This window comes from Megalops cyprinoides, chromosome 17 (genome assembly GCF_013368585.1).
Source record: "Megalops cyprinoides isolate fMegCyp1 chromosome 17, fMegCyp1.pri, whole genome shotgun sequence".
In the NCBI taxonomy this organism is placed as follows: domain Eukaryota; kingdom Metazoa; phylum Chordata; class Actinopteri; order Elopiformes; family Megalopidae; genus Megalops; species Megalops cyprinoides.
Window position 1 is genome coordinate 11,379,736 of NC_050599.1, and position 20,121 is coordinate 11,399,856.

General features: G+C 43.4%; 1 protein-coding gene across 6 annotated transcripts in view; it reads left to right on the forward strand.

Annotated features, from left to right (window-relative positions):
• utrn (utrophin) overlaps positions 1-19,816 on the forward strand; it is a 181,854-nt gene extending 162,038 nt beyond the window's left edge. For 4 of the 6 annotated variants that reach the window (XM_036549529.1, XM_036549530.1, XM_036549534.1 and 1 more), the window contains 9 exons: positions 2,532-2,570; positions 2,846-2,911; positions 3,721-3,786; positions 9,357-9,515; positions 10,973-11,195; positions 14,209-14,317; positions 15,128-15,214; positions 17,569-17,594; positions 18,880-19,816. In XM_036549529.1, coding sequence (XP_036405422.1) covers positions 2,532-2,570; positions 2,846-2,911; positions 3,721-3,786; positions 9,357-9,515; positions 10,973-11,195; positions 14,209-14,317; positions 15,128-15,214; positions 17,569-17,594; positions 18,880-18,888 — 784 coding nt within the window. In that variant the 3' untranslated portion in view covers positions 18,889-19,816. The remainder of the gene's footprint in view (positions 1-2,531; positions 2,571-2,845; positions 2,912-3,720; positions 3,787-9,356; positions 9,516-10,972; positions 11,196-14,208; positions 14,318-15,127; positions 15,215-17,568; positions 17,595-18,879) is intronic. The other 2 variants (XM_036549532.1, XM_036549531.1) reach the window with 2 other exon arrangements.
• Positions 19,817-20,121: the final 305 nt, after the last annotated feature.

Genomic DNA, 20,121 nt, shown 5'->3' on the forward strand with positions numbered 1-20,121 from the left:
TGCAGGTCCTTGGCTATGTTCTTGAGCTCACTGAGCTCAACATGTTATATTATTAAATATGTCTACAGAAATTGTAAAGAAAGAAGTTACAAGAAAAAAGAAAATCTGCAGGTTGTAAGGTTTTGAAAGTATGACCTGCACTTGCATCCAACCACAACTGCATACATTGCATGAGAGGGTTAATTTACATAGTTAAGTTGCCAGAAAACCTTAAGAGAACCTGTACATCCCTGAACAGCGCACACACTGCCAGATAGTAGAGTCATGTTTCATTAAACTGAGTCCTACCTCAGTTAACAGCTTAATTGTTGAAATTAGTACCTGATTAAACTCCCCCTCATGTTCATTCTTTTGTAAAAGCTGATGTTATTGCCCTTGTCCAGGATTCTAGCAGAGCATCTGATGGCTTTGCATAGTCTATGAGCTATAAAATGGGCGGCTGTGTTCATTTTGGCATTGACTCCAGACAGTTTCCAGAGTGTACAATATGGGAGACGGAGACAGGGGAGATGCCATTAAATATGTCTGCTGCCAGATGGAGTGCAAAGCCCAACTGGAATTGCTGCATCACAAGGCTAATGATTTCTTCCTAAACATATGGTGTCATTTCCATACAATGAGCACCTCCATCTTTGCTCCTGCTGTCTTGACAGTCAATGGGTAAAGGACAGCAAACACAGGTGTGTCATGCTTCATTGGGAAGACTGCAGAAGATGAATTTAATGTCAGGAAATGGGACGTTACTGCACCGTGCTGTGTAAAATCATGGGATGGTACAATGACGCTGAGTGAATGAGATGTCTAACATATTTTTCTGAAGGGCCTTTATCCTTAACATTTTGAGTTTTTGGAATGGTCCTCTGTTTTTGACAGGAATGATTCAGATGCTGTGGGTCTCCCCTACTGGTGTTCATTACAGCCCAGTCTCTCTCTTGAATGGAGACTTGAATGCATTTATTGCATTTAAGATAGGTGATAGAATTATTCATTCTGTTTCTACATACCGGAAGCTCAGTTGTTCATGTATTGAGTTTCACAATAATATTACAGGATAACAATCCTGTCTTCAGTAAGACAATTACCAACTTTTAAGGCTTAAATCCGCTTTTTCTCTTTTTTTCTCTCCATATAGAGAGAAGGGCAACCATATTCTCTCATCCAAAACCTTGACAAAGTTGATATAGATTTCACAAAATATGAATTGGTTTATTAGATTACTTCCACCAAGAAGAAAAACTTGTTTTGAAAAACGTTCTGGTTTGTTGAATGTGTTGTTTCTAGATTGTTCTTTCTGCACAGTCACATCTGTATAGGGTATCAACTTACTTCTCTCCACAGCTGCGGGATGTTGACAGTGTTAGGATTAATTCTTAATCAACCTTGTTCATTATTCTTGTTACTCGGTATGCTAAAGCAGTATTCTGTGTGTTAGGAATGCTTCCAGCAAGGTTAAGCCTGATAAATGCAGACACATAACTTCCAGAGACTGAAATACCAGGGCAGTTTGCATTCTCTGCATATAACAGCTTTTCTCAGAGTGAGACCCAAGGTCCTTCTCTTCTTCCCTTCTCTTTTTTTTTTACAAGACTGCGGGCACTTTGAGGCTACCCATTTCTGTCATGAGCAGAGCAATTGAAAGCAACTTCCAATAAATGTTGAATGTGGATTTAGTATTGTGCTGCATTCTTGTTAAAAACATAATAGCTGAATTGTTGTTTCCTGGTGGGTTTACAGGAGCACAGGGTCCTAAATAGATCAGTTGTTCACTCTTCTGAATTATTAGATAAATTTGAAATTATCCTCGGAGGCAGAATTTTGCCAGCAGTTTCCTGCTGTTAGATGCATACCAACGATGAGCTCAGTCAGTTCATGTCCCTGTTGTTGTATTCTCACAAAGCAAGAAGTCATCTTATCTTAAGTTCCAAAGCAATTATCTTACCATCTCACTGTTTTCCCTTTCTACTTAAGCTTTCAAGTCTAAATTTAGTGTTGCTAATATTCTTGAGCAGATTAAGCTCATTATCTGCCAAGATGTATTTTATTATTGTGTGTGTGTAAAAATAGTTACAATTTTCTTTGAAAAGATACGTGAAAATAAATGGAATCATGCATTGATTGGATTTGTACTGTGATCCTATTATAATGATTGAAAATGCTATTTCTTCCATATCTAAAAATAGCAGCAAGTTTTCATTAATGTCTAGTTTGAAAATTGAACCAGCATTAATTGACACTAAATTCAAGCCTAGACACATGTCTGCAATTGGATGCCTTTGAAAATTTCAGTACCCAGAATGCTATTTCTGCCATCTAGAGTGCTGCTCCTTGCTGACAGCTGAGTCTGTTAAGTACCCTGTGTGTCCTTGTACATGCCTTCTGTTGGCCGCTCTGGCTGCCTGGCAGGTAAGGGGGCACCTCCTCCTCCATGCTCACCTCTGGTTCTTGCCTCTGACCCGTTGTGAAGTGGCCCTAAAGATGTTGTTCTGTGGTCCCCCCCACCCTCCCCACCCCCCACCCCGTTTCTCTTGCAGTCCTGTCACACTCATCAGCATGTGTCCGGAGCAGTATGAGTGAGTATCAGCATGCACCCACCCCCCACCCCCCACCTGTGCCCCATACCCCCCCCCCCCCCACCTCACTACGCATGCTGCTCGAGCACCCTGGTCCCTCTCCTCTCTTCTCTCCCTGTCCTTCTTCTTTATGAATCACTTCCTTTTCATTGATCAGAATTAACACCAGCTGCTTTGTAGATCGTCGTTTTTTTTTTTTTTTTAGTGCACGGTTTCTGTCATCCTCTCTTCACAAGCGGCCATTTTGAATGTGTCCATATTGTCTGCCCCCTCAGGCTCTCCCAGTCACCGCAGCTCTCTCATGACGACACTCATTCCAGGATAGAGCAGTATGCCAGCAGGTATACCCCACTCCGGCTGCCCCTGCCCATTCATCTTTACAGCAGCAAAGTCAGGTTCACAAGTTCACCACTAGCTAACTAGTAGTGTGCCTGCGAACTGGTTTGTATAAACAAGGCTGGCAAACCAGATTGTCTCATCGTGAAGAAATTTGGTATCATCACATAGTTTGGGGAAAGATCACAGCTCCAAACAGGTCTCCAAACAGGTTGTTTTCATTGTGGTGCATAGCCTGTAAATGCAGGCTCTAATCTGATGCCTTCAACCAGTTATCTTTGGATAGTCGGCATCATGCATGTGTAACATTACAGGGTTGTCTCAGTTTATACCAGTTCATTACTAACACGTGCTTGTTTTGCGTTGAAAAGTTTCATATGTAAATCAGATATTTATACTGTCCTCCTCTGTCAGTCTGGAGGAGAAATCATTTGACATAAGAATATTGAATTAAAATAGAAAAACCTGAATTTATGAGGCGTTGTTTTCTTCTCTTCTTTGTGAGTAATTGGTATCTCTACAGTCACTCTGACCAGAGCAGCTCATACAATTTATTCCCAGCCTGAATTTAAAATAAAGGCATTAGTCGGTCAAACATTTGTGTTTTTGTCAGCATTTGCATGTCCTTTCATGTTAAAAAAGCCTGCTTCCTGGTCATGCAGTAAAAACCACCTATCTGCTGCAGCAACATTACAGTAGTGTGAATTTATTGGGTTTTTAAATTAGCACTGGCTATTTCCAGGTTTGATCCCCCCCCCAAAATACATCTGGTCATTCTATCACACTTAAATTCCTCCATTTATTGCATTTTCAGATTGGCTCAGATGGAGAGATCCAACGGCTCTCTGCCAACAGACAGCAGCTCAGCCACAGGCAGCATGTAAGTACTTTCAGTGTTGGGTGTCAGGGTTGGGGTCTGGGGTCGTGGGAAGACCTCCTTCCCCACACCTGCATGGTTGGCCAGATGCGGGCCTGGTTAAGGTCCACCTTCTCCCAATGATCACAAGGGCTTATGGGAAAGTCAAGGAGGCAGTGTGCTCACCCATCGCATCGTGTGTCACCATGATCAAATCTAATTGGCTCAGTGGACCGCAGAGTTTAGACTTAAATACTTTCACTTGGGCTGCCAAAGTAGATTAATGCCTCCTGGTTCTGCAGACAGTAGAAGTGTAATTATCTGATGTGGCCGTGCAGGTCTGAGCTGTACACATATAAGGGCATGAGAGAAAGAGAGAGGTGGGATGTGGAGCAGGCACACGCCTAGCAGCTCTTTTGCACAGTAAATCCGGCTTTATTTTACTGCAATATCCTGGCTCTCTGGGCCACTCTCTGAAACCTTACTGATTGTTTTACCTTCCTGTCATTTTTTTATCATAAAAAGCATTTATTGAGAGCTTTTTGGAAGTAGCAAAGGTTGACAAGTAGCAGTACTAATGACACTTGGTGATGAATGATCATTTTTACTACAATACAAATGTGCCGTTTTTTTTGTATCAGTGAGGAAAACGTAGACATCTTTGAAATGGGAAATTAATTTCTTTAGAAAAGTCAAGTGTCTTTTAAGCCCAGGGGAAGAGTTTGCTTGGATATGCTACTGAGCACTCAGCGAGTCCAATTGCCTGAGTTAATTTCTTTTTTTTTTTTTTTCAGAGAACCAAGTGAAGTTACATTAACACATATTTTCAGTCAAGATTCCAATCGGCAGTTAATTACGAGTTCAGATGGCTTCTTGGGTCAGAAAGCCCAGAGGCACAGTGCACGCCTCTTTATTGTGCTTGTCAAAGCGCGGCTCCCTTTTCAAGGTGATATTCCCTTTTCTGTTCTGGTGCCGTTGCCTGGAGCTGTGGAAACGAGCGTCGATTTTTGATTGCCCACCAGCTCTGTGGGTTTCTGAGAGTACGTGGACCGCTTGTGTGGGGGGGGAAATGATTCTCATCACATGCATGCTTCCTGGGTCAGGCCAGGCTGGAAGAAGCAGAGGGAGGCGGAGGAGGCCAGAGTCCTGTCCCCCCAGGTGGGAGGGGTCAACTGGGCGTAGAAGAAAGGATTCAATGCCAGCACCTTCAACAATTGGATCAGTTCAATCATAAAGTTCAACATTTGTCTGATAGAAATTTTCTATTGATTTTCTATTTTTACTCTGACACCAACTAGCCTGTCTCCTTACAACGTCCATGTTCCACTTAATCACTACTGTGGAGCACCAATTATTGCACATTTTGAGTGCCGGGATTGTTTTGGGTCAGAATGTGTGTACCTTAGGAAAAAAACAAAAAGAATGACCCTCATTTTGGGTGCACTCAACCCCAGATGTACATCTCCCACATGTCACGATTCACGTAGCTGCAATGGAGCCACAGAAATCTTCTGAACATTTGAGTGGGGTTTACATACATGTATCTCAAGATTAAATTGGCCCTCATTGAACAGTTAATTCATAAAATGCATTCACAAGAGGACTGTTATACTATAGTTAAGAGTAACTTGTGAGGCTTAATGAACAAATCAGTGAAATAAATATAAATCCCTGTGGCTGAAGTGACAATAGACCTGATTCTGTATTTGCCAGTAAGGGTTGAGAATCCTTTTCCTCATGGTATCAGTTTTGCTGATAGCAGATTAATGTTTTCAGTAGAACACAAGGTCAGATACACCAACAGTATCATTTCCCCCAAATGGAATGTTTTTCGTATTTCCCTGTCTGATTGGTAGCAAGAAAAACTGTGCAGCACAACGTTGATTTAACACTGACATCTAGTTTACTCCTATATCACTGCACAAAGTCTGTGCGAAAGATACAGTCCTTCAAACGACATCTTTTCTCCCATTTATAAAGTGTGTGAGTAACACTGCACATGTCCTCAGTTGCGTTCCCTGTTTCAGTTTTTGCAAAAAATAAAATAATTTCCAGTATAAAGAAAGCAAAAATAACAGTTAATGGCAGGGCAGTCCAAACTGTGCGTGATGAGCACGAAGGAAGGTAACGAAGGTTAGTTACCCCCACCGTTTTGAGTGCAGAAGTACTACCTCATCTGTATTGTCACTTCCTCAAAGGATCATGGATTAACCTTGGAAGAGGGACTGCTTTTGTGCTGTCAGTCAGTTTCAAAGACACAGTGTGGGCGGCCATGTCAGGAAATGAAGTTATTAAGATTGTTTGTTCAGTCTCGTGCAGAGCCATTGTGCTTGTTGCTTGGGGCCATGTGTTGCTCGCCACCACCTGCAACCCCAGATATTTTTCCATTTCATCGGTGGCAGTATGTACGTAGACAGTTTCCCAGTGCATATGAGCACTGTTAGATGCTAGCATCTTCCTGTCTTAGATCCAGCAAAAATCATTGCTATGTCTCTGATTACCAGAAAATGGGTGTGCTTTAGTGCGAATAACATGATTAAATTAATATGTATTTATGTCCAGGCTTTGATCAGCGAAGAGCTTAATTACCTCTCAAGTGCGCTATACATTTGAAAGGTTGTTTATTTTCTCTTATCTCCTAGAGAAGCAGTACGTTGTCATTGATGCCTGTGGTAATTACAGAGGACTCAGTCTCGCCCTTCCTACCCGCCCAGCCGCCTGCTTGGCATGCTCTCACAGACAGCATCTGTTTGGGGCGGCTGATTGATGTCACTTCCTCTGGTGAAAGGGAAGGGCCTTCGTTTTTTTCGCAGCAGCGTTTCCCCCGTAGAGATAAAGATGTTCGAAATTTGACCCCGCCCCCCACCCCCACAATGTTGAAATTCCCTGCAAAAGCATTTGAACAGGATCTCCTGAGATGTTAGGAGCTGTCCCATTTGTGACAGATGTGAGGCTTGTCTTCAGTCGTGGATGAAAGGGTATCGCTTTTCTCCAATTTGTGCTCGCAGGGCTGCTCCTTCTTTATGAAGGCTGGGCGCTAAGCCCTAAGCTTCGGCTGTGCCGAAAAACTTCCCCAGTAAATTATTCAAAGCCTTTCTTTTTCATTGCCTGCCGAAACTTGGTCCTTGGAGGGCACGGGATTGTCTGATTGTCTTTCGGAGCGTGTGACGCTCATGCGGTTGAGCGGGCGCTCTCACGAGTGTGGCTGATCAGAGGGAATTTGCTATGGTCCCATCTGGTTATCAATCTTCAAATCAGACTGCCAACTTCTGTTCCTCTTATTCCTCTTTCATGCATAATGCATGGGCCGTGTAAACTCCTCCAAAAATTTAGCCCCGCGCTTTATCTGGCCCTTCATCGGCTTCAGCGTCTTTGCTTGATGGGGGTCCTTGTGGAAAATGAGCTTGATTGATAGATAACGCGTGTGGGATTGGAGAGCCACTATTCTGCGTTGGAGGCAGGAATGACGGGCCGATAAATCACTGCTGACAGGTTTCGGTGAGACTACATCAACTGGAGATGGGTGTTGTGTCCTAGCCTGGATGGCCCATGGGTGCTTGGCTTAATCCTCATGTCTGTGCTGTAAAACAGCTTGATATCCTGGCATTCCCCTTGGACAGGACAGTAGTCCATGACAGCGTTATTGCGCCTACGCATTGCTTTAATTCTGAGCTTCAAATGTTGAGGGGCAGGGAATACTTAGACCAGGAAGGGAACCCACAACATTCTGGTGTCATGGAGGACATTAACCCTTAGCTCAACAGAGGGAAAGTGTGTGTGTTTCATTCTGGATGGCACCAGCACATTCAGTGTGCTTCAGCATTAAATGGCACCCAAGGTATTTGGAGAAAATAAAACCCAGGAGATGTTTTTAGTTGGACACATCAAACATTTGCTCAGTCTTCTTCTTTTATTTGTTTTTTAAGTGTTTTTTAGTCCAGCTTGGGGTTAAATTTCAAATGCTTATTGCTGTTTTCCCCATAAAAAAAACATAGTACTGTTTAATCTCTACTTCCCAAATGTTCAGAGTGATGTCATATACAGTGACCTACCACCGGCCATGTTGCAGCCGATATTTGAATGATATTTTTTTGAGTAGAATGTCAGTGGTTTTGCTTTTGTAGATGGTAACTTTTGCCTCTGTGTGCTTCAGATTTTTTCTAGTATGCATGTCTTTTTATCTTTTTCACACTCGAGTTCATTTTCTTCGATGCATTGCGAGTTCCCCACTTGCAGCAGCTTTTCTGAAAAGTACACAGAATTCACAGCACTGTTTTGTTTTCATTTTGACTGTAGCTTATCTCTCTGCCACAGAATTCTTTAATTGGCTGTGTTTTAATGATCATTCATGAAGTGTGTTGCTGGATAATGGTCAATTAAAAAGGGTTACCGGATAAATATAACAGAGTGTGTTGTGCCTAGTGGGCCCCCAACACCATTAGTCCATACTCTTGTAGAGTTTTAGGGATTTGCTATGTTGTATAATAAGTTATTTTCAACACTGGAAGGACCCCTCTCTCCTGTTCGACATCTAGGCAGGCTGCAGACATAATTAAAAAACAGTTTTGGCGACTGGGGCTTTTGCTGTCCCTCCACAAAGAACGTTGAATAATTCAGAATTTCAAAAAGGCAGATTCATCATTGAAATAAATATAGCTTACTGCCTCATTTTGATGCACTGTTGGAAAATTGAAAGTGATATTTTTTTCCATTCTAGAGATTCTTGCCATTTCCTGTGCTGTAAAATTTACAGGAAACCTTGGCAACACAATAAATCCTTTTTCCCCCAAATTAACAAAGGGTTTAATTCCTTTTGCTTCTTCTAAATACAGTTCTCCTATTAAAAGAGGTTAGTCAGACGCTCAATAATGTGGCATTCATCTGAGATCTCTCATGTTTGAATTGATGTGATGATGATTGTGAGGTAAGCCAAATGTTAGCAGCTGTTTGAATAATAATGTGCGGATATTCACTTGAACATGCTGCAAAATGGATGAACTCTAACAGTGCCCATATACCAGTCTTTTTTTTTACCCCAGCTCACTATTAGTTTGATGTGAATGTAGAGCATTTCAAGGGATTGGTGTGGGACTGCATGGCAGCTCTGCTTCAGAATTAATGAGACAGATTTATATCACAGCTGTGGCTTTCTGCTCAGTGCCTTGGGCGTGACAGTCCTCTGTAGGTGACTCTGGAACACCTGGGAGTGTTTCTCACAGCATCACAGACAGGTTTAACTGAACTCTGTTTGAGGCTGGCAAATCAATAAATTAATGGTAGCACAGCTCTTCCCAAATACCCATTTCATTATGTTTTTAAAAAGAACTGACCATCTGAATGAATCATTCCTTTTAAAGCAAGAAATCATTGGACTCAATTGTCTGTTAAGAGACTGGCATGCGATGAAAAATGGAAACAGAAAAATCCAGTCCTTTCTCGTGAGGAAAGACTTTTTTCTTTTGTCTTGTGTTTTGTATGCATGTGGTGCACGTGTACTGTCGCTGATGAGGGGTTGTTGCCTACACCTCGGTTTGAGTGACAGGCTTGTGTCACTCACATTCATGCTCCTGCTCTACCTTCTGTTTCCCCTCCAGTGATGACGAGCACACCCTGATCCTGCAGTACTGCCAGACCCTTGGGGGCGAGTCCCCGCTCAGCCAGCCCCAGAGCCCCGCCCAGATCCTGCAGGCGGTGGAGAGGGAGGAGCGGGGGGAGCTGGAGCGCATCATCGCCCGGTTGGAGGAGGAACAGAGGTACCATGCTGCAGATCCGTCCGGCTATCCTTCCTACTCCCACATACTCCATTAGTACTGCTCCACGCACACTTTATCAGCACTTCCCCTACCATAGACTGTCCTGCACCACTGCCCCTCCCACATGCTGTCCATCAACACAGGCCCCTCCCACACAGTCAATAAACCCAAGCCCCACCAACGTGCTGTCAATCAACCCAAGCCCCTCCCATACATCCATCAGTACTGCCCCTCCCAAGTTCTGTCCATCAGCATTGCTCCTCTCACACTGTTTCCATGACTCATTTTAAGTATTGGTTCTCCAGCCACGCACATACACAAACACGTGTACGTACACAACTACATTCTCTTTCTCTCTCTTTCTCTCCCCATAGCTCTCTTTCTCTCTCCATTTCTTCCTCCCTCCCTCTCGCGTTCTCGTTCTCTCCGTCTCCCTCACTCACTCTCACCCCCGGGCTCCTCCTGCACTGAAAAAACAAACAATCTCTCCCCTCACACCCCATGAGCCTGTTCTCCCTGGCAATTGATTAGGAAATGGAGAGAGAGAGAGAGCCAGCAGCACGGTGGAGTCCATTGTTCTAGCAGCAGCGAGCAGCTGTGTGTGAATGATTTATTGTACTTCAGTCCTTGTTTTATGAGTACGGTAACAGGACCTGCAGCTCTCCTATTTACCGCTGGTGTGATAAACGCAGAGCAGGACCTCATAGTGGGAATGAGTTAAATCACCATGAAATGCAAGAGTCATCAGAACACATGTGGCGATTCCTTTCAGGAGCTTTAAAAGACTTACATGTTCCCCCTCCAGGGTGTGCCTGTTTATGAAATAATGTAATGCTACGCTTGTTTTGCTGTGTGTGTGCTAAAGAGGACTCTGCCGTACCGCACACAGATGGGGAGATGTGTGGCAGGCTGAAGTATCATATTCACGTGCATTTTCTGTAAAAGCGTCTAGCTTGTGCTGGATCCATTGGTTGTGAGAAGTCCGACAATACCTTCTCTCATGCACATTTGTAGCAATACTTTCTTTTCGCGTTCCTGCCGTTTGCAGTTCAACAGTACTTAACGTAATGATGATGCTTCTGAAGCAGTGTTTTTAACCTAGTTCCATTGCGGTGAGTACAGTTATAGTACTAATGATATGATAGATGTCTCCGTGCCACATTTCTGCGCAAGCCTGTTTCTGTTTATCGGAAATCTTTGGTGCTTTTGGCTCCCTGGGGAGGCTGTAGAGATTACCTCCTGCCACAGCGTCACAGGGAGATAGTTCAGTTTGCATCCGCTGCCATTCGTTTCAAATGGATATTTATAGCATGGTTTGTGCTAGAGTCTGAAATAACACTTTACAGTGAAACAGCTAACTCATCTCATTGTCCTCCAGTGTGTAGTTCGGCAGTTTATTGCTCAAGGTGATCTCAATTCTGATGAGGTGAAACTCTCTTTGTGTGTGTGTGTGGCAGGAACCTGCAGCTGGAGTACGAGCAGCTGAAGGAGCAGCACAGTCAGAGGGTTGCGTCTGAGGCCGCTGGGCTGCAGGGCGGGGCAGATGAGGCCGACCTCCTGGCCGAGGCCAAGCTCCTGCGGCAGCACAAGGGCCGGCTGGAGGCCCGAATGCAGATCCTGGAAGACCACAACAAGCAGCTGGAGTCCCAGTTGCACCGCCTCAGACAGCTACTGCATCAGGTCAGCCTCCTCTGCACAGCCCCATACTTCACCTATACTGTTCCTAACACTGGCTAGCATCATCCTTACCACTGAACACATGTCAAATAAATTCACTGCACTTGCATCGACCATAATACATAATCCACCATAATACACTACCCCTGTTTCGATTACATCACATAATGCAGCCTCCACTATACAGAAATACTACTTTTTTACCACTGGATCACACTCAGCTGATAACACACAGAAATACTGACCCTGTCCCTCTGATATCTCTTTAATACACGTGTGTAATCATACACAGAAATACTGCCCTCATTCAACTGATATCTTCCCAAATAAATGTCATCTGTATCTCAGAGAAATACCGCCCCTGCTCCTACTGCAGAGTTCCCTGACAGCATACAGACTGTGTTCCAGAGTTACTTTCATCACACAGCTTCACCCATTCCACATGGTCCTCTGCTTGCCGTGTGAAGGGAAGGCTGACTCTCTTACGGGGGGACGTCAGTAGGAGTGGCTACAGAGGAATTTTAATGAAGGCCTTTCCCATGTCTCTGCCTGTGCACCGGAATATTGGGCTGTGATCTAATTAGAGCAGCCACTGTGGCCAACACGGCCTGTCTCCATCAGGCCCTCCCCTCTGCTCTGCATCACGCCCCCCCATCCACCCCCCCACTGGCACAGTGTTGAAACGGCTGCTTACACTCACAGAGCGCATACGCTGAAAACACTGTACCGTCCAGTTGTTCATGCCGTACTGTAGACGCGTGAGAGCACCGCCATTAATTGAGCTCCCATCGGATCCGTCCATTAGTTATGGCGCAATCCGTTTGCTTTACAGAGCAATCCCCCCAAGGACCGTATGTCATCCACTTCCATTTACTGTGTTTACAGCCTTTCTCCAGAATCAGAGGAGAGGAGTGATTGCCCAGAGTTGCTCAATTTCCCTTCATTATCTCGCTGTCAAATATACATGAGCAATGTGTATCTGCATTGATTTTACGATACGGCGTGACAGTAAAGCATTCAATTGACTCATTATCTAAGCAGACGTACAGTGCAGCACCTGGTTTAGCTGTGCACCAGACCAGCGCTAAGAACCACACATCCATCGGGAGTTCTGGAAAACATCCAGTGTTAATATTTTTTGGAGGTGATTACAATAAATTCTGTTCTGTACACTTTGCTGAGTTTTGAATCAATACCAATTTAGAGACACTGCTGTCCATTTAGACAGACCATCAGAGATTTCCTTGGATCAGTAGATACAAAACTCGAAAGCGGAGGCCCGGTGTAAGATTTGAAAACACATCTGGCTCAAGTGTAGGTCTCAATCTACAACCCCACACATGTACTTGAGACTTTATTTTTGGGTAGAACACCTTCTGGCTTAATCATCGTAAAGTTTATTTTCTTAGGATGCATTTTTATTCAGTCTTTCTTTCTTTCATAGCAGAAATACATTTCTTTCTTTAACAGGAGTTGCAAAGCCATACATTTTTCCTCCCCATTATGTATATTAAGGTTTTTGAGTTTACCAAGGTTTGTTTTTTTCAGCAATTGATTTTAAAACAGACATCAAACACCAAGCCCTTAGAGCTTACCCTTCATTCAGTGATACATTTTGTGACATTTTGAGTTTTCTTCTTCTGAGCAAATTTGTAAGATCTTAATTTTCCCGGCAGGATTGTAAATCTTTGGTAAAATAGGAATCTATGGAATGTGGGTGTTCAATTTCAGAAAGCAAAGAGAGATATTGACTTACAAGCTCATTAATATATGTATGGCATAAGAAGAAGTCCATTGTACCGTGACTCAGTTCATATTTTTGAGATAACATTTTGGATTCTAACTGTGGTAAAATCCCTTCCCCCGATCCTTGAATACATCAATATTACACAAACAAAACTTTTCAAAGACTTGTGTGCATACTGTGTTTCCACAACACACTATAACTAATGTAATAAAATAAAGGAATCAGTGGCGAGTGTGTTGCTACTCAGTGTGCTTTTCAATGGCGGTTTGGAGTTCACTGAGGGTCTTCATAACAGTGCCCAAATGTTGCCTTCATATTAGCTTGTAGTGCTGTAGGGCAGGTCTGAAAGGCTGAATTGATTATCTCCAGGGAGAAAATATGGCCAGGGCCATGAATAGGGTGCTGAAGCCTCCGCTGTAAAGTAAATGTCAGCGGTCCGGACTCCATCGGTCTTTCTGTTCTCCGTCAGAGTGAAGGGTCCGTTCACGCACGTACGGAGTGACACGTTAATCTGGAACACAGCATGCAAAATTGGCACTGCTGGCCAAATGGAACCGGGATACGGCGGCCACGTCGCTTCTGCGCACCGGTTCTGGTCAAAACGAATGGCCTTTTATGTTGTATCTCTCCTCTTATTTGCTTCACCAGTGTTTTTCTCTGTGCATTATTGTGCCATGAAATTTTGATGATGGAACTGGAATGATGGAACAGGCAGGTCATTTTCCTCCTTTTACAGTTGGCCACAGTATTTCTCATTTGTTCTCTGTGTTTATGAAACTGGCATCGGGAGGATGCAGGTCATTTGAATTTTGACAGAATAATGAGTGTATGTCTGCCGCAGCTCAGCTGATTGTTAGTGTTCGGCCTTATTGTCCGTTTTAAAGAGCTGAGGAGGTGCATCTATTCATTCATCATTATTCATTGTGCTGCTGCTGTTTGTCAGTTGGTGTATTGAAACAACCCTGCATCATACACCAGAGCTAGACGTCAGTTATGTCTTTCTTTTAATCAGAAAGTGCGCTTGACGTGTGGGTGTTTTTGCGCGGAGCTCTTTGCAGAATTTAGAGCAAATGAGTTTAGACAGGGTACATGTGGATTGTTTTTTTTATCATAACCCGCCACCCCTCCCAGCCTCGGATATGGGTATTAATACATGTAGAACAGTCCTGGGCTGACGTCTGAGTGCTTCATGAGTTATGCTGGTGTAATTAATGAAACACTGTGCCTCCATGTTTTAATAATGAATCACATTCCCTTTTTCCTGTCTAGCCTGAGGCAGATCCCAGAATCAATGGAGTCTCGTCATCCACAGTGCTACAGCAATCCCTGCTCCAGCAGTCTCTGAGCCAGGACAGTGACCCCCACCCTGAGCATGCAGGTCAGAATGGCTTACACTTAAGCACAGCATTTCCTATCCCAAGCTTGGTGTTGTAGTGTGCCTGCTGTTTTTTTTGCTTCAACCCAATTTCCTGTGACAGATTCAGCTGAGCTTTTAACTGACCACTGACCTGTAGATTAAATCTCTATGGTTAAACCTAGTTAAGATATAAATCCTTTGTGGAAAAAAATGTTGGTGTGTTTGTGCTGCAAGTAAAGGTATTTTATTCAGAGTATTTTTGTTAATATCTGTCCTGTAAAGAAAGTTGAGGCTTCCGGCTCAGTTAATTGTTCCGTTAAATGTTCTAAGCTCCAGTAAATCAATAAGTCTCTGCAATTTTAGACAAGAAATGAACAAATAAGATGAAGAAACACCTTTACTTGTATCATTCTGTTCTGCACAGACACATTTCTCATGATCTATTGCTTTCACAAAGGACAGACAATAGCTAATGGTCAAATCCAGATTGGTATTCAGTAAACAGCTCAGTCCTGCCCATCTAACAAAGAAAAGCAACATTACCATCTGTCTGTGACACGCCTGTACCGGTATCAGCTCATCCCTTCCTCTCAACAAAAACAGGACCAATCTGTCACCATGTGACACATCAGAAACAATGTCAAAATATGATTTTCCAGCCACGCAGGCTTCTGCTGGGTGTGGATGTCAGAAAGTCCCGCGGTGTATTCCGGGTCAGGTTTTGTTGAGGAAGGGAAGAGGAGAGCGAACTGGTGACTCGGCGGCTTTGGTGTGTGCTCGTTTGTGTGTGTGTGGCTGTCAAGTTCAGTCCCGGTGTCGTCTTGCTTTCAGACGACTTGTTAGACCACCCGCACAACACCAGCGCAGACCTGACAGACGTCATGGAACAGATCAATAACTCTTTCCCTGCATGTGGTCGTAAGTTCAGCGCCCCAACCCCCCCACCCCCCTCAGCTCGCTCCCCCCGCTCTTGCTCTGTCTTTCTCCCACTGCAAAGTGTGGGTGGATGGATGGGAGGATGGATGTCTGGGTGTGGGTGTGTGGATGTTTTGAGAGCGTGGGTGAGTGGAAGGGCTTATTCAATTTTCTTTTGCCAGCGCCTCTACTCATTGATATCCTGGATTTGTTCAGTGTTTCTCTTTTTTTTATTGTTAAAGCCTGGAATTGAATCTCTGGAGCAGGCTTCCGTGCTGCACGTTGAAGCCGTGTGTTTGTTCTTCCCTGTGGTGCTGCACTGCAGTTTACCTTGGACTTGGAGGATGACTTTGTGTACAGAATGAAGCAAGACGTGCAAAGACTGTGAAGCCGGGCAGCGTTGCTATTCTTAGTGCCTCCCCCCTGCCAAATGGATTAAAAAAAAAACAAAAAAAATTGAAGTCCCCCCTGACTCTCGCCGGTGATAGTGCCCATCCATCATTTCTCCTGAAGATAAACACCTCACAGTTCCTGTTTATTTGTGTTGAGCAGCTATCAGTGCTGACCCCAAGCGGGCCCTCCCACACAGAACACACCCACCAATGTTAGCGCTGTACGTTTCCCAGTCGCCTGCGGGCTCTGATCAGGACTCTGATCCTCCGTCTCCTCCAGATAATGCAGTTCAGAGCACAGAGATCGGTGCATGACTCAGATATGCTCAGATTTGTCCGTAGACTCGTTTGCACCTTGTATTTGTGTGGTTGAATCACACTCATCCCCTGACATTACTTATTTGCTGGGCGGACACCCCTCTTCCAAACTGACTTATATACCTTACCTGTTACCTGGTTATGCAGATATTTACTTAGGCAATTCAGGTCAAGTGCCTTGCTCAGGGACAACACACTGACATCCAGCCTGAGATTTGAACTGGCAACCTAAGCACTATCCCGCAGTGCCGCACCTGTACCTGACTCAGAGCTCAGAATTTGTTCTACAGTCTAATCAGATAATTGGCCCCTGCTCCCCAAGTCTCCATGCTAAACGTTTAGTGATTTGAATGTCATGCCAAGTCTGGACGGACAGTCCTCTGTCCTCTGTCCTTGGTGCTGCTTCGTGAGTCTTCGCATGTGAATAGAGGCATCGTATCGCTCAGTCATTTGACACCCCTTTCCCTGGACCAGGATGTCCTTTTGTCACAGTGCAGGCTGAAGGCGCTACAGATTTCCTGTCACTTGCTCTCCATTGTCCTTGCCCACACTCCTCCTACACAAACAGAGGAGGAGGGGAAGCGTGGGATGGCCGAGATTGACTCACATTCCTTAAAAGGCACACCGCTCAGTGTCAAACCCAACTAAAGTGCATTTTTATAAACCACGCTTTCCCCAGATTTCATTGTTTAAAAACATATTGACCTATTTTAGAAAATCCAATCGTTTTCAAGCTACACTTGTTGAATGATAATTAAGAGATAAACCACTAATGATTTTTGAGAATGAGAATGGCCCTTGTTGTCTTTTAAATTGGTCCTCAAAGTCTTAGTTTGCATCTTCTTCCCGATATGTAGTGCTTGCCTTGTGAGTTTTCTCTCATTAGTTACAGTGGTGAATGAGAGCTCGAAGTGCTATGCAGCGCACCAGGGATTGTTAACTTTCTGTGGGCTGCAGACTGGCAACCATCATTTTCTGCAGGCGATGGGGAAACAACAGGATAATTAGGAATAGTGACACATTCAGGGCATGTCAATGTTGAGGTGAAATCCATTTCAAGTGGAAGCTAAAAAAAAAAAACAACAACAAAAAAAATCATCTTCAGTCTAAAGCAGCCATGACCTCTGCACTCTTCATTATGAGCTCCTGAGCCTTTGCACAGGAGGAGAGGAGCTCTTTTTGTATTTGATGAATCATGCCAGGGGCCTCACTACCTTTATTTGCCGTTGTGTGGAAGCTCGGGTGGCAGAGCTCATGAAGGATTTATGGGCAGGAACTCATCAAGAGAGCTCGAGGAACTCATCCAGAGATACAGTGTGGAAGTGGGGATTTATCATGGAGATCATTAGGCGATCTCAAGTCGAACCAGGAGCTCCCTGCCTCACAGTGCGTCTGTGTGCTTTAATAGTTGCATCAGTGAAGGATTGCCTTTTAGTCGGTATAGCTGTCAACACAAAGGGCCGTGTTTCATGTAAGCTAATGCAGTGTTCACGACATTGCAGCTGTCATTGTGGTGTGTCGTGTGTCAACATCAAAAATTCCCCCGTTGTGGAAAATGGAACAATGCAGTATTTCAAATGGTTTTCTTTAAAGACTTGCTCCTCTCTTTCATCTTGATTAATGGGTACTGTTTCTGCTTTTCTTTAGCACCGAGTCTCGCTTCAAGACCACAGGTAAGACTTTGTTTTGTAGTATCCAGTCCACCTACTTGAATTTTAATTCCGTAATATGCGACATTGGGCAAGATGAAAAGTGGGAATCTTTAGTGTTCATGGAGGTCTTTATGGACTAAGATCATTACTTCAAATACTTACTTTCACCAGCTTAACTTCATTGAATCAAAATCAAAATTCATTGACTCTTCATTGAGTCAAAGTTTTCATTAAAAGTTGTAATTTTGCAAGAAACACTACATTGTTCTGCAGCAATGTTGGAAATAATGGAATTCTCTCCTAATGGGGCGGATACTTTGTTAGCAAAGGCATCCTGCAAAGCGCCTTACTACTGACAAGCTCTGACTGCATGAGTTAAATTATATGCTACCATACACGTGCCACCTCATTGAGAATGCATGACTATAATGAAGTCTGACTTCTAGACCCTGGAAATTGTTGTAGGCACTCATTTTTTTCATGTAATTACTGTTTTCTGCTAACCTTGAAGTATGACTTGCGTCCCCATTTACTAATGTGTTTATTTTCCTGCATTTGTGATGAGATGCGTGTGTCTGCTCCTTTGCAGGGATGCATTTTTTCCATTCATTATGCTTTGCAGAAGCATCTGCTAGCCTCTATCTGCTTTCAAGGATTTAATTAAATTCCAGTGAGCATAGTATTTATTGTCCTTTAATATGCTGCCTTTTTACATGTGCAAAATACTTCTTGGGCCATTTTTAATTTGAACAGGCACTTATCCCTGCTTATCTCTTCCCAGTAACTGCTATAGCTTCAGGTTTTGTGAATTCTCATAAGAACAGAATGTAATTGGCCAGCACTGGTCCAATAAAGGCTGCATCCTTTGCTTACACCTCAGTCCCTATCTACAGCGTCTAAAGCGGTCCCTAGATGTTCACAGGGTGAAACTTTTCCCCCCTCCCCTGTTGCGATTTTAAATTGCATTATCTGCTTTTTGTAGTGAATGTACGTTAACCCTATTCTCACAGTTTGCTCTCACAGCGGTTCCAGATTTCACACAATAAGAGCTCACAGCTTCTCCGCGTTTTGTCTCCCTCCTGAATTTGAAGTGTTGAACTCAGTAAAGATCTCATTTGTGACTGGGTCAGGGTGAGCAGACAAGGAGATAAGCGAGCCATATTGGGGTGTTTCGGTTCAGTCAGGGTTAGAGTCAGGGTCTCTGAGATTTTATAGTTCTGTTATAGCAAGTGTACAATAGTTGTAGAAGATGTCATTTTTGCCCAGATTATTTAACTGTCTCTGTTTATGTACTTTGGTTGGCAAGGTGATGTAAGGATGGGGGATGTTGGGAGACAAGTAAAGTTCCTCGTTGGATGGAAGACTTCACTCTCGGCTCAATGACCTGCCTCTTCTGAAAGAGAAGGAAAGAGGGCCCAACCAGAGATTCACTGAAGACCCAAAGACATGGACCAGGACCACAGAATTTTACTATGTTGTCGTCTTGTACTATGCAATTGTACATTTTATGAACTGTAGATTGTATTCGACTTTGGTTACGCATTTGTCAGTGATTTGTATGAATATGCAGAAGAAGAGGGGTGGGGCTTTATATACATGTATGCTTATTTTTTTTTTATTTTGCTATCGCTGGGAATTTAAACTGTTAAAATACATTTTGACATTCCACAGCTCTTGGCATTAACACTGTAAAGTTGCTTCCTTCACTGCTGATGTGACCACCCTTTTTAAAAACGTGTTCTGGGTTTAAAAAAAAAAAAAAATATGAAGAGAAAACAATTGACTGTTTCACGTAAATATTTCATATCCACTCTGAGATGATGTACCGCTACTTAAAGCATTGCTGTTTTTAGGTCTATTTTTATAGTATGTGTTGTGAGTGAACAGTTGCCCCTTTAACGCATTGGTTCGATAAACAGGCTGTGACACACTGAACATGCACTGTGTTGTACACGTGTTTAGAAACCCCCGTTGTGCCTATACAGAAGTCATTCCAGATGGGAACAGGATAAAGAAAATTATGTCCGACGTTGAAAAGAAGGTGTGGAAGAAAGGAAAAAAAAAAATTCTGAAGCTGTACTGGAATCAGGTTTGGAGGCCCGAGATGATTTTGTGTAGTGTAGTTTTATAAATGTTTTAAATCAGAAGAAAGCCATGATTGCCTTGCTACCTCAGACACAAACACCTTTGTTAGCGTGGTCTGTGCTGGTTTGTCGTTTTCCTTTTTTTTTTTTTTTTTTTTTTGACACGTATCACAATACACAAAGCTTTTGCTGGCTGAAATATTGACTAGGGAAAGGGAAAGTAACAGTCGAAGAAACAAAACAAAACTTCTCTCCACCACAACTGGGTCAGTGGCCTTTGTTGCTCAGATATATCCGTGTTCATTTTTCTTTGACCTTTGACCTTCACTGGCTTTTTCCTGAAAAAAAAAATGTACGCAATGTGTTCTGTACTATGCTATCCTGTAATTGTTAGTTTTAACACTACTATAAACCCCTCGAGCTATGTCCTTGGATGATGATATAGTGAACTTTACAATGAAAGA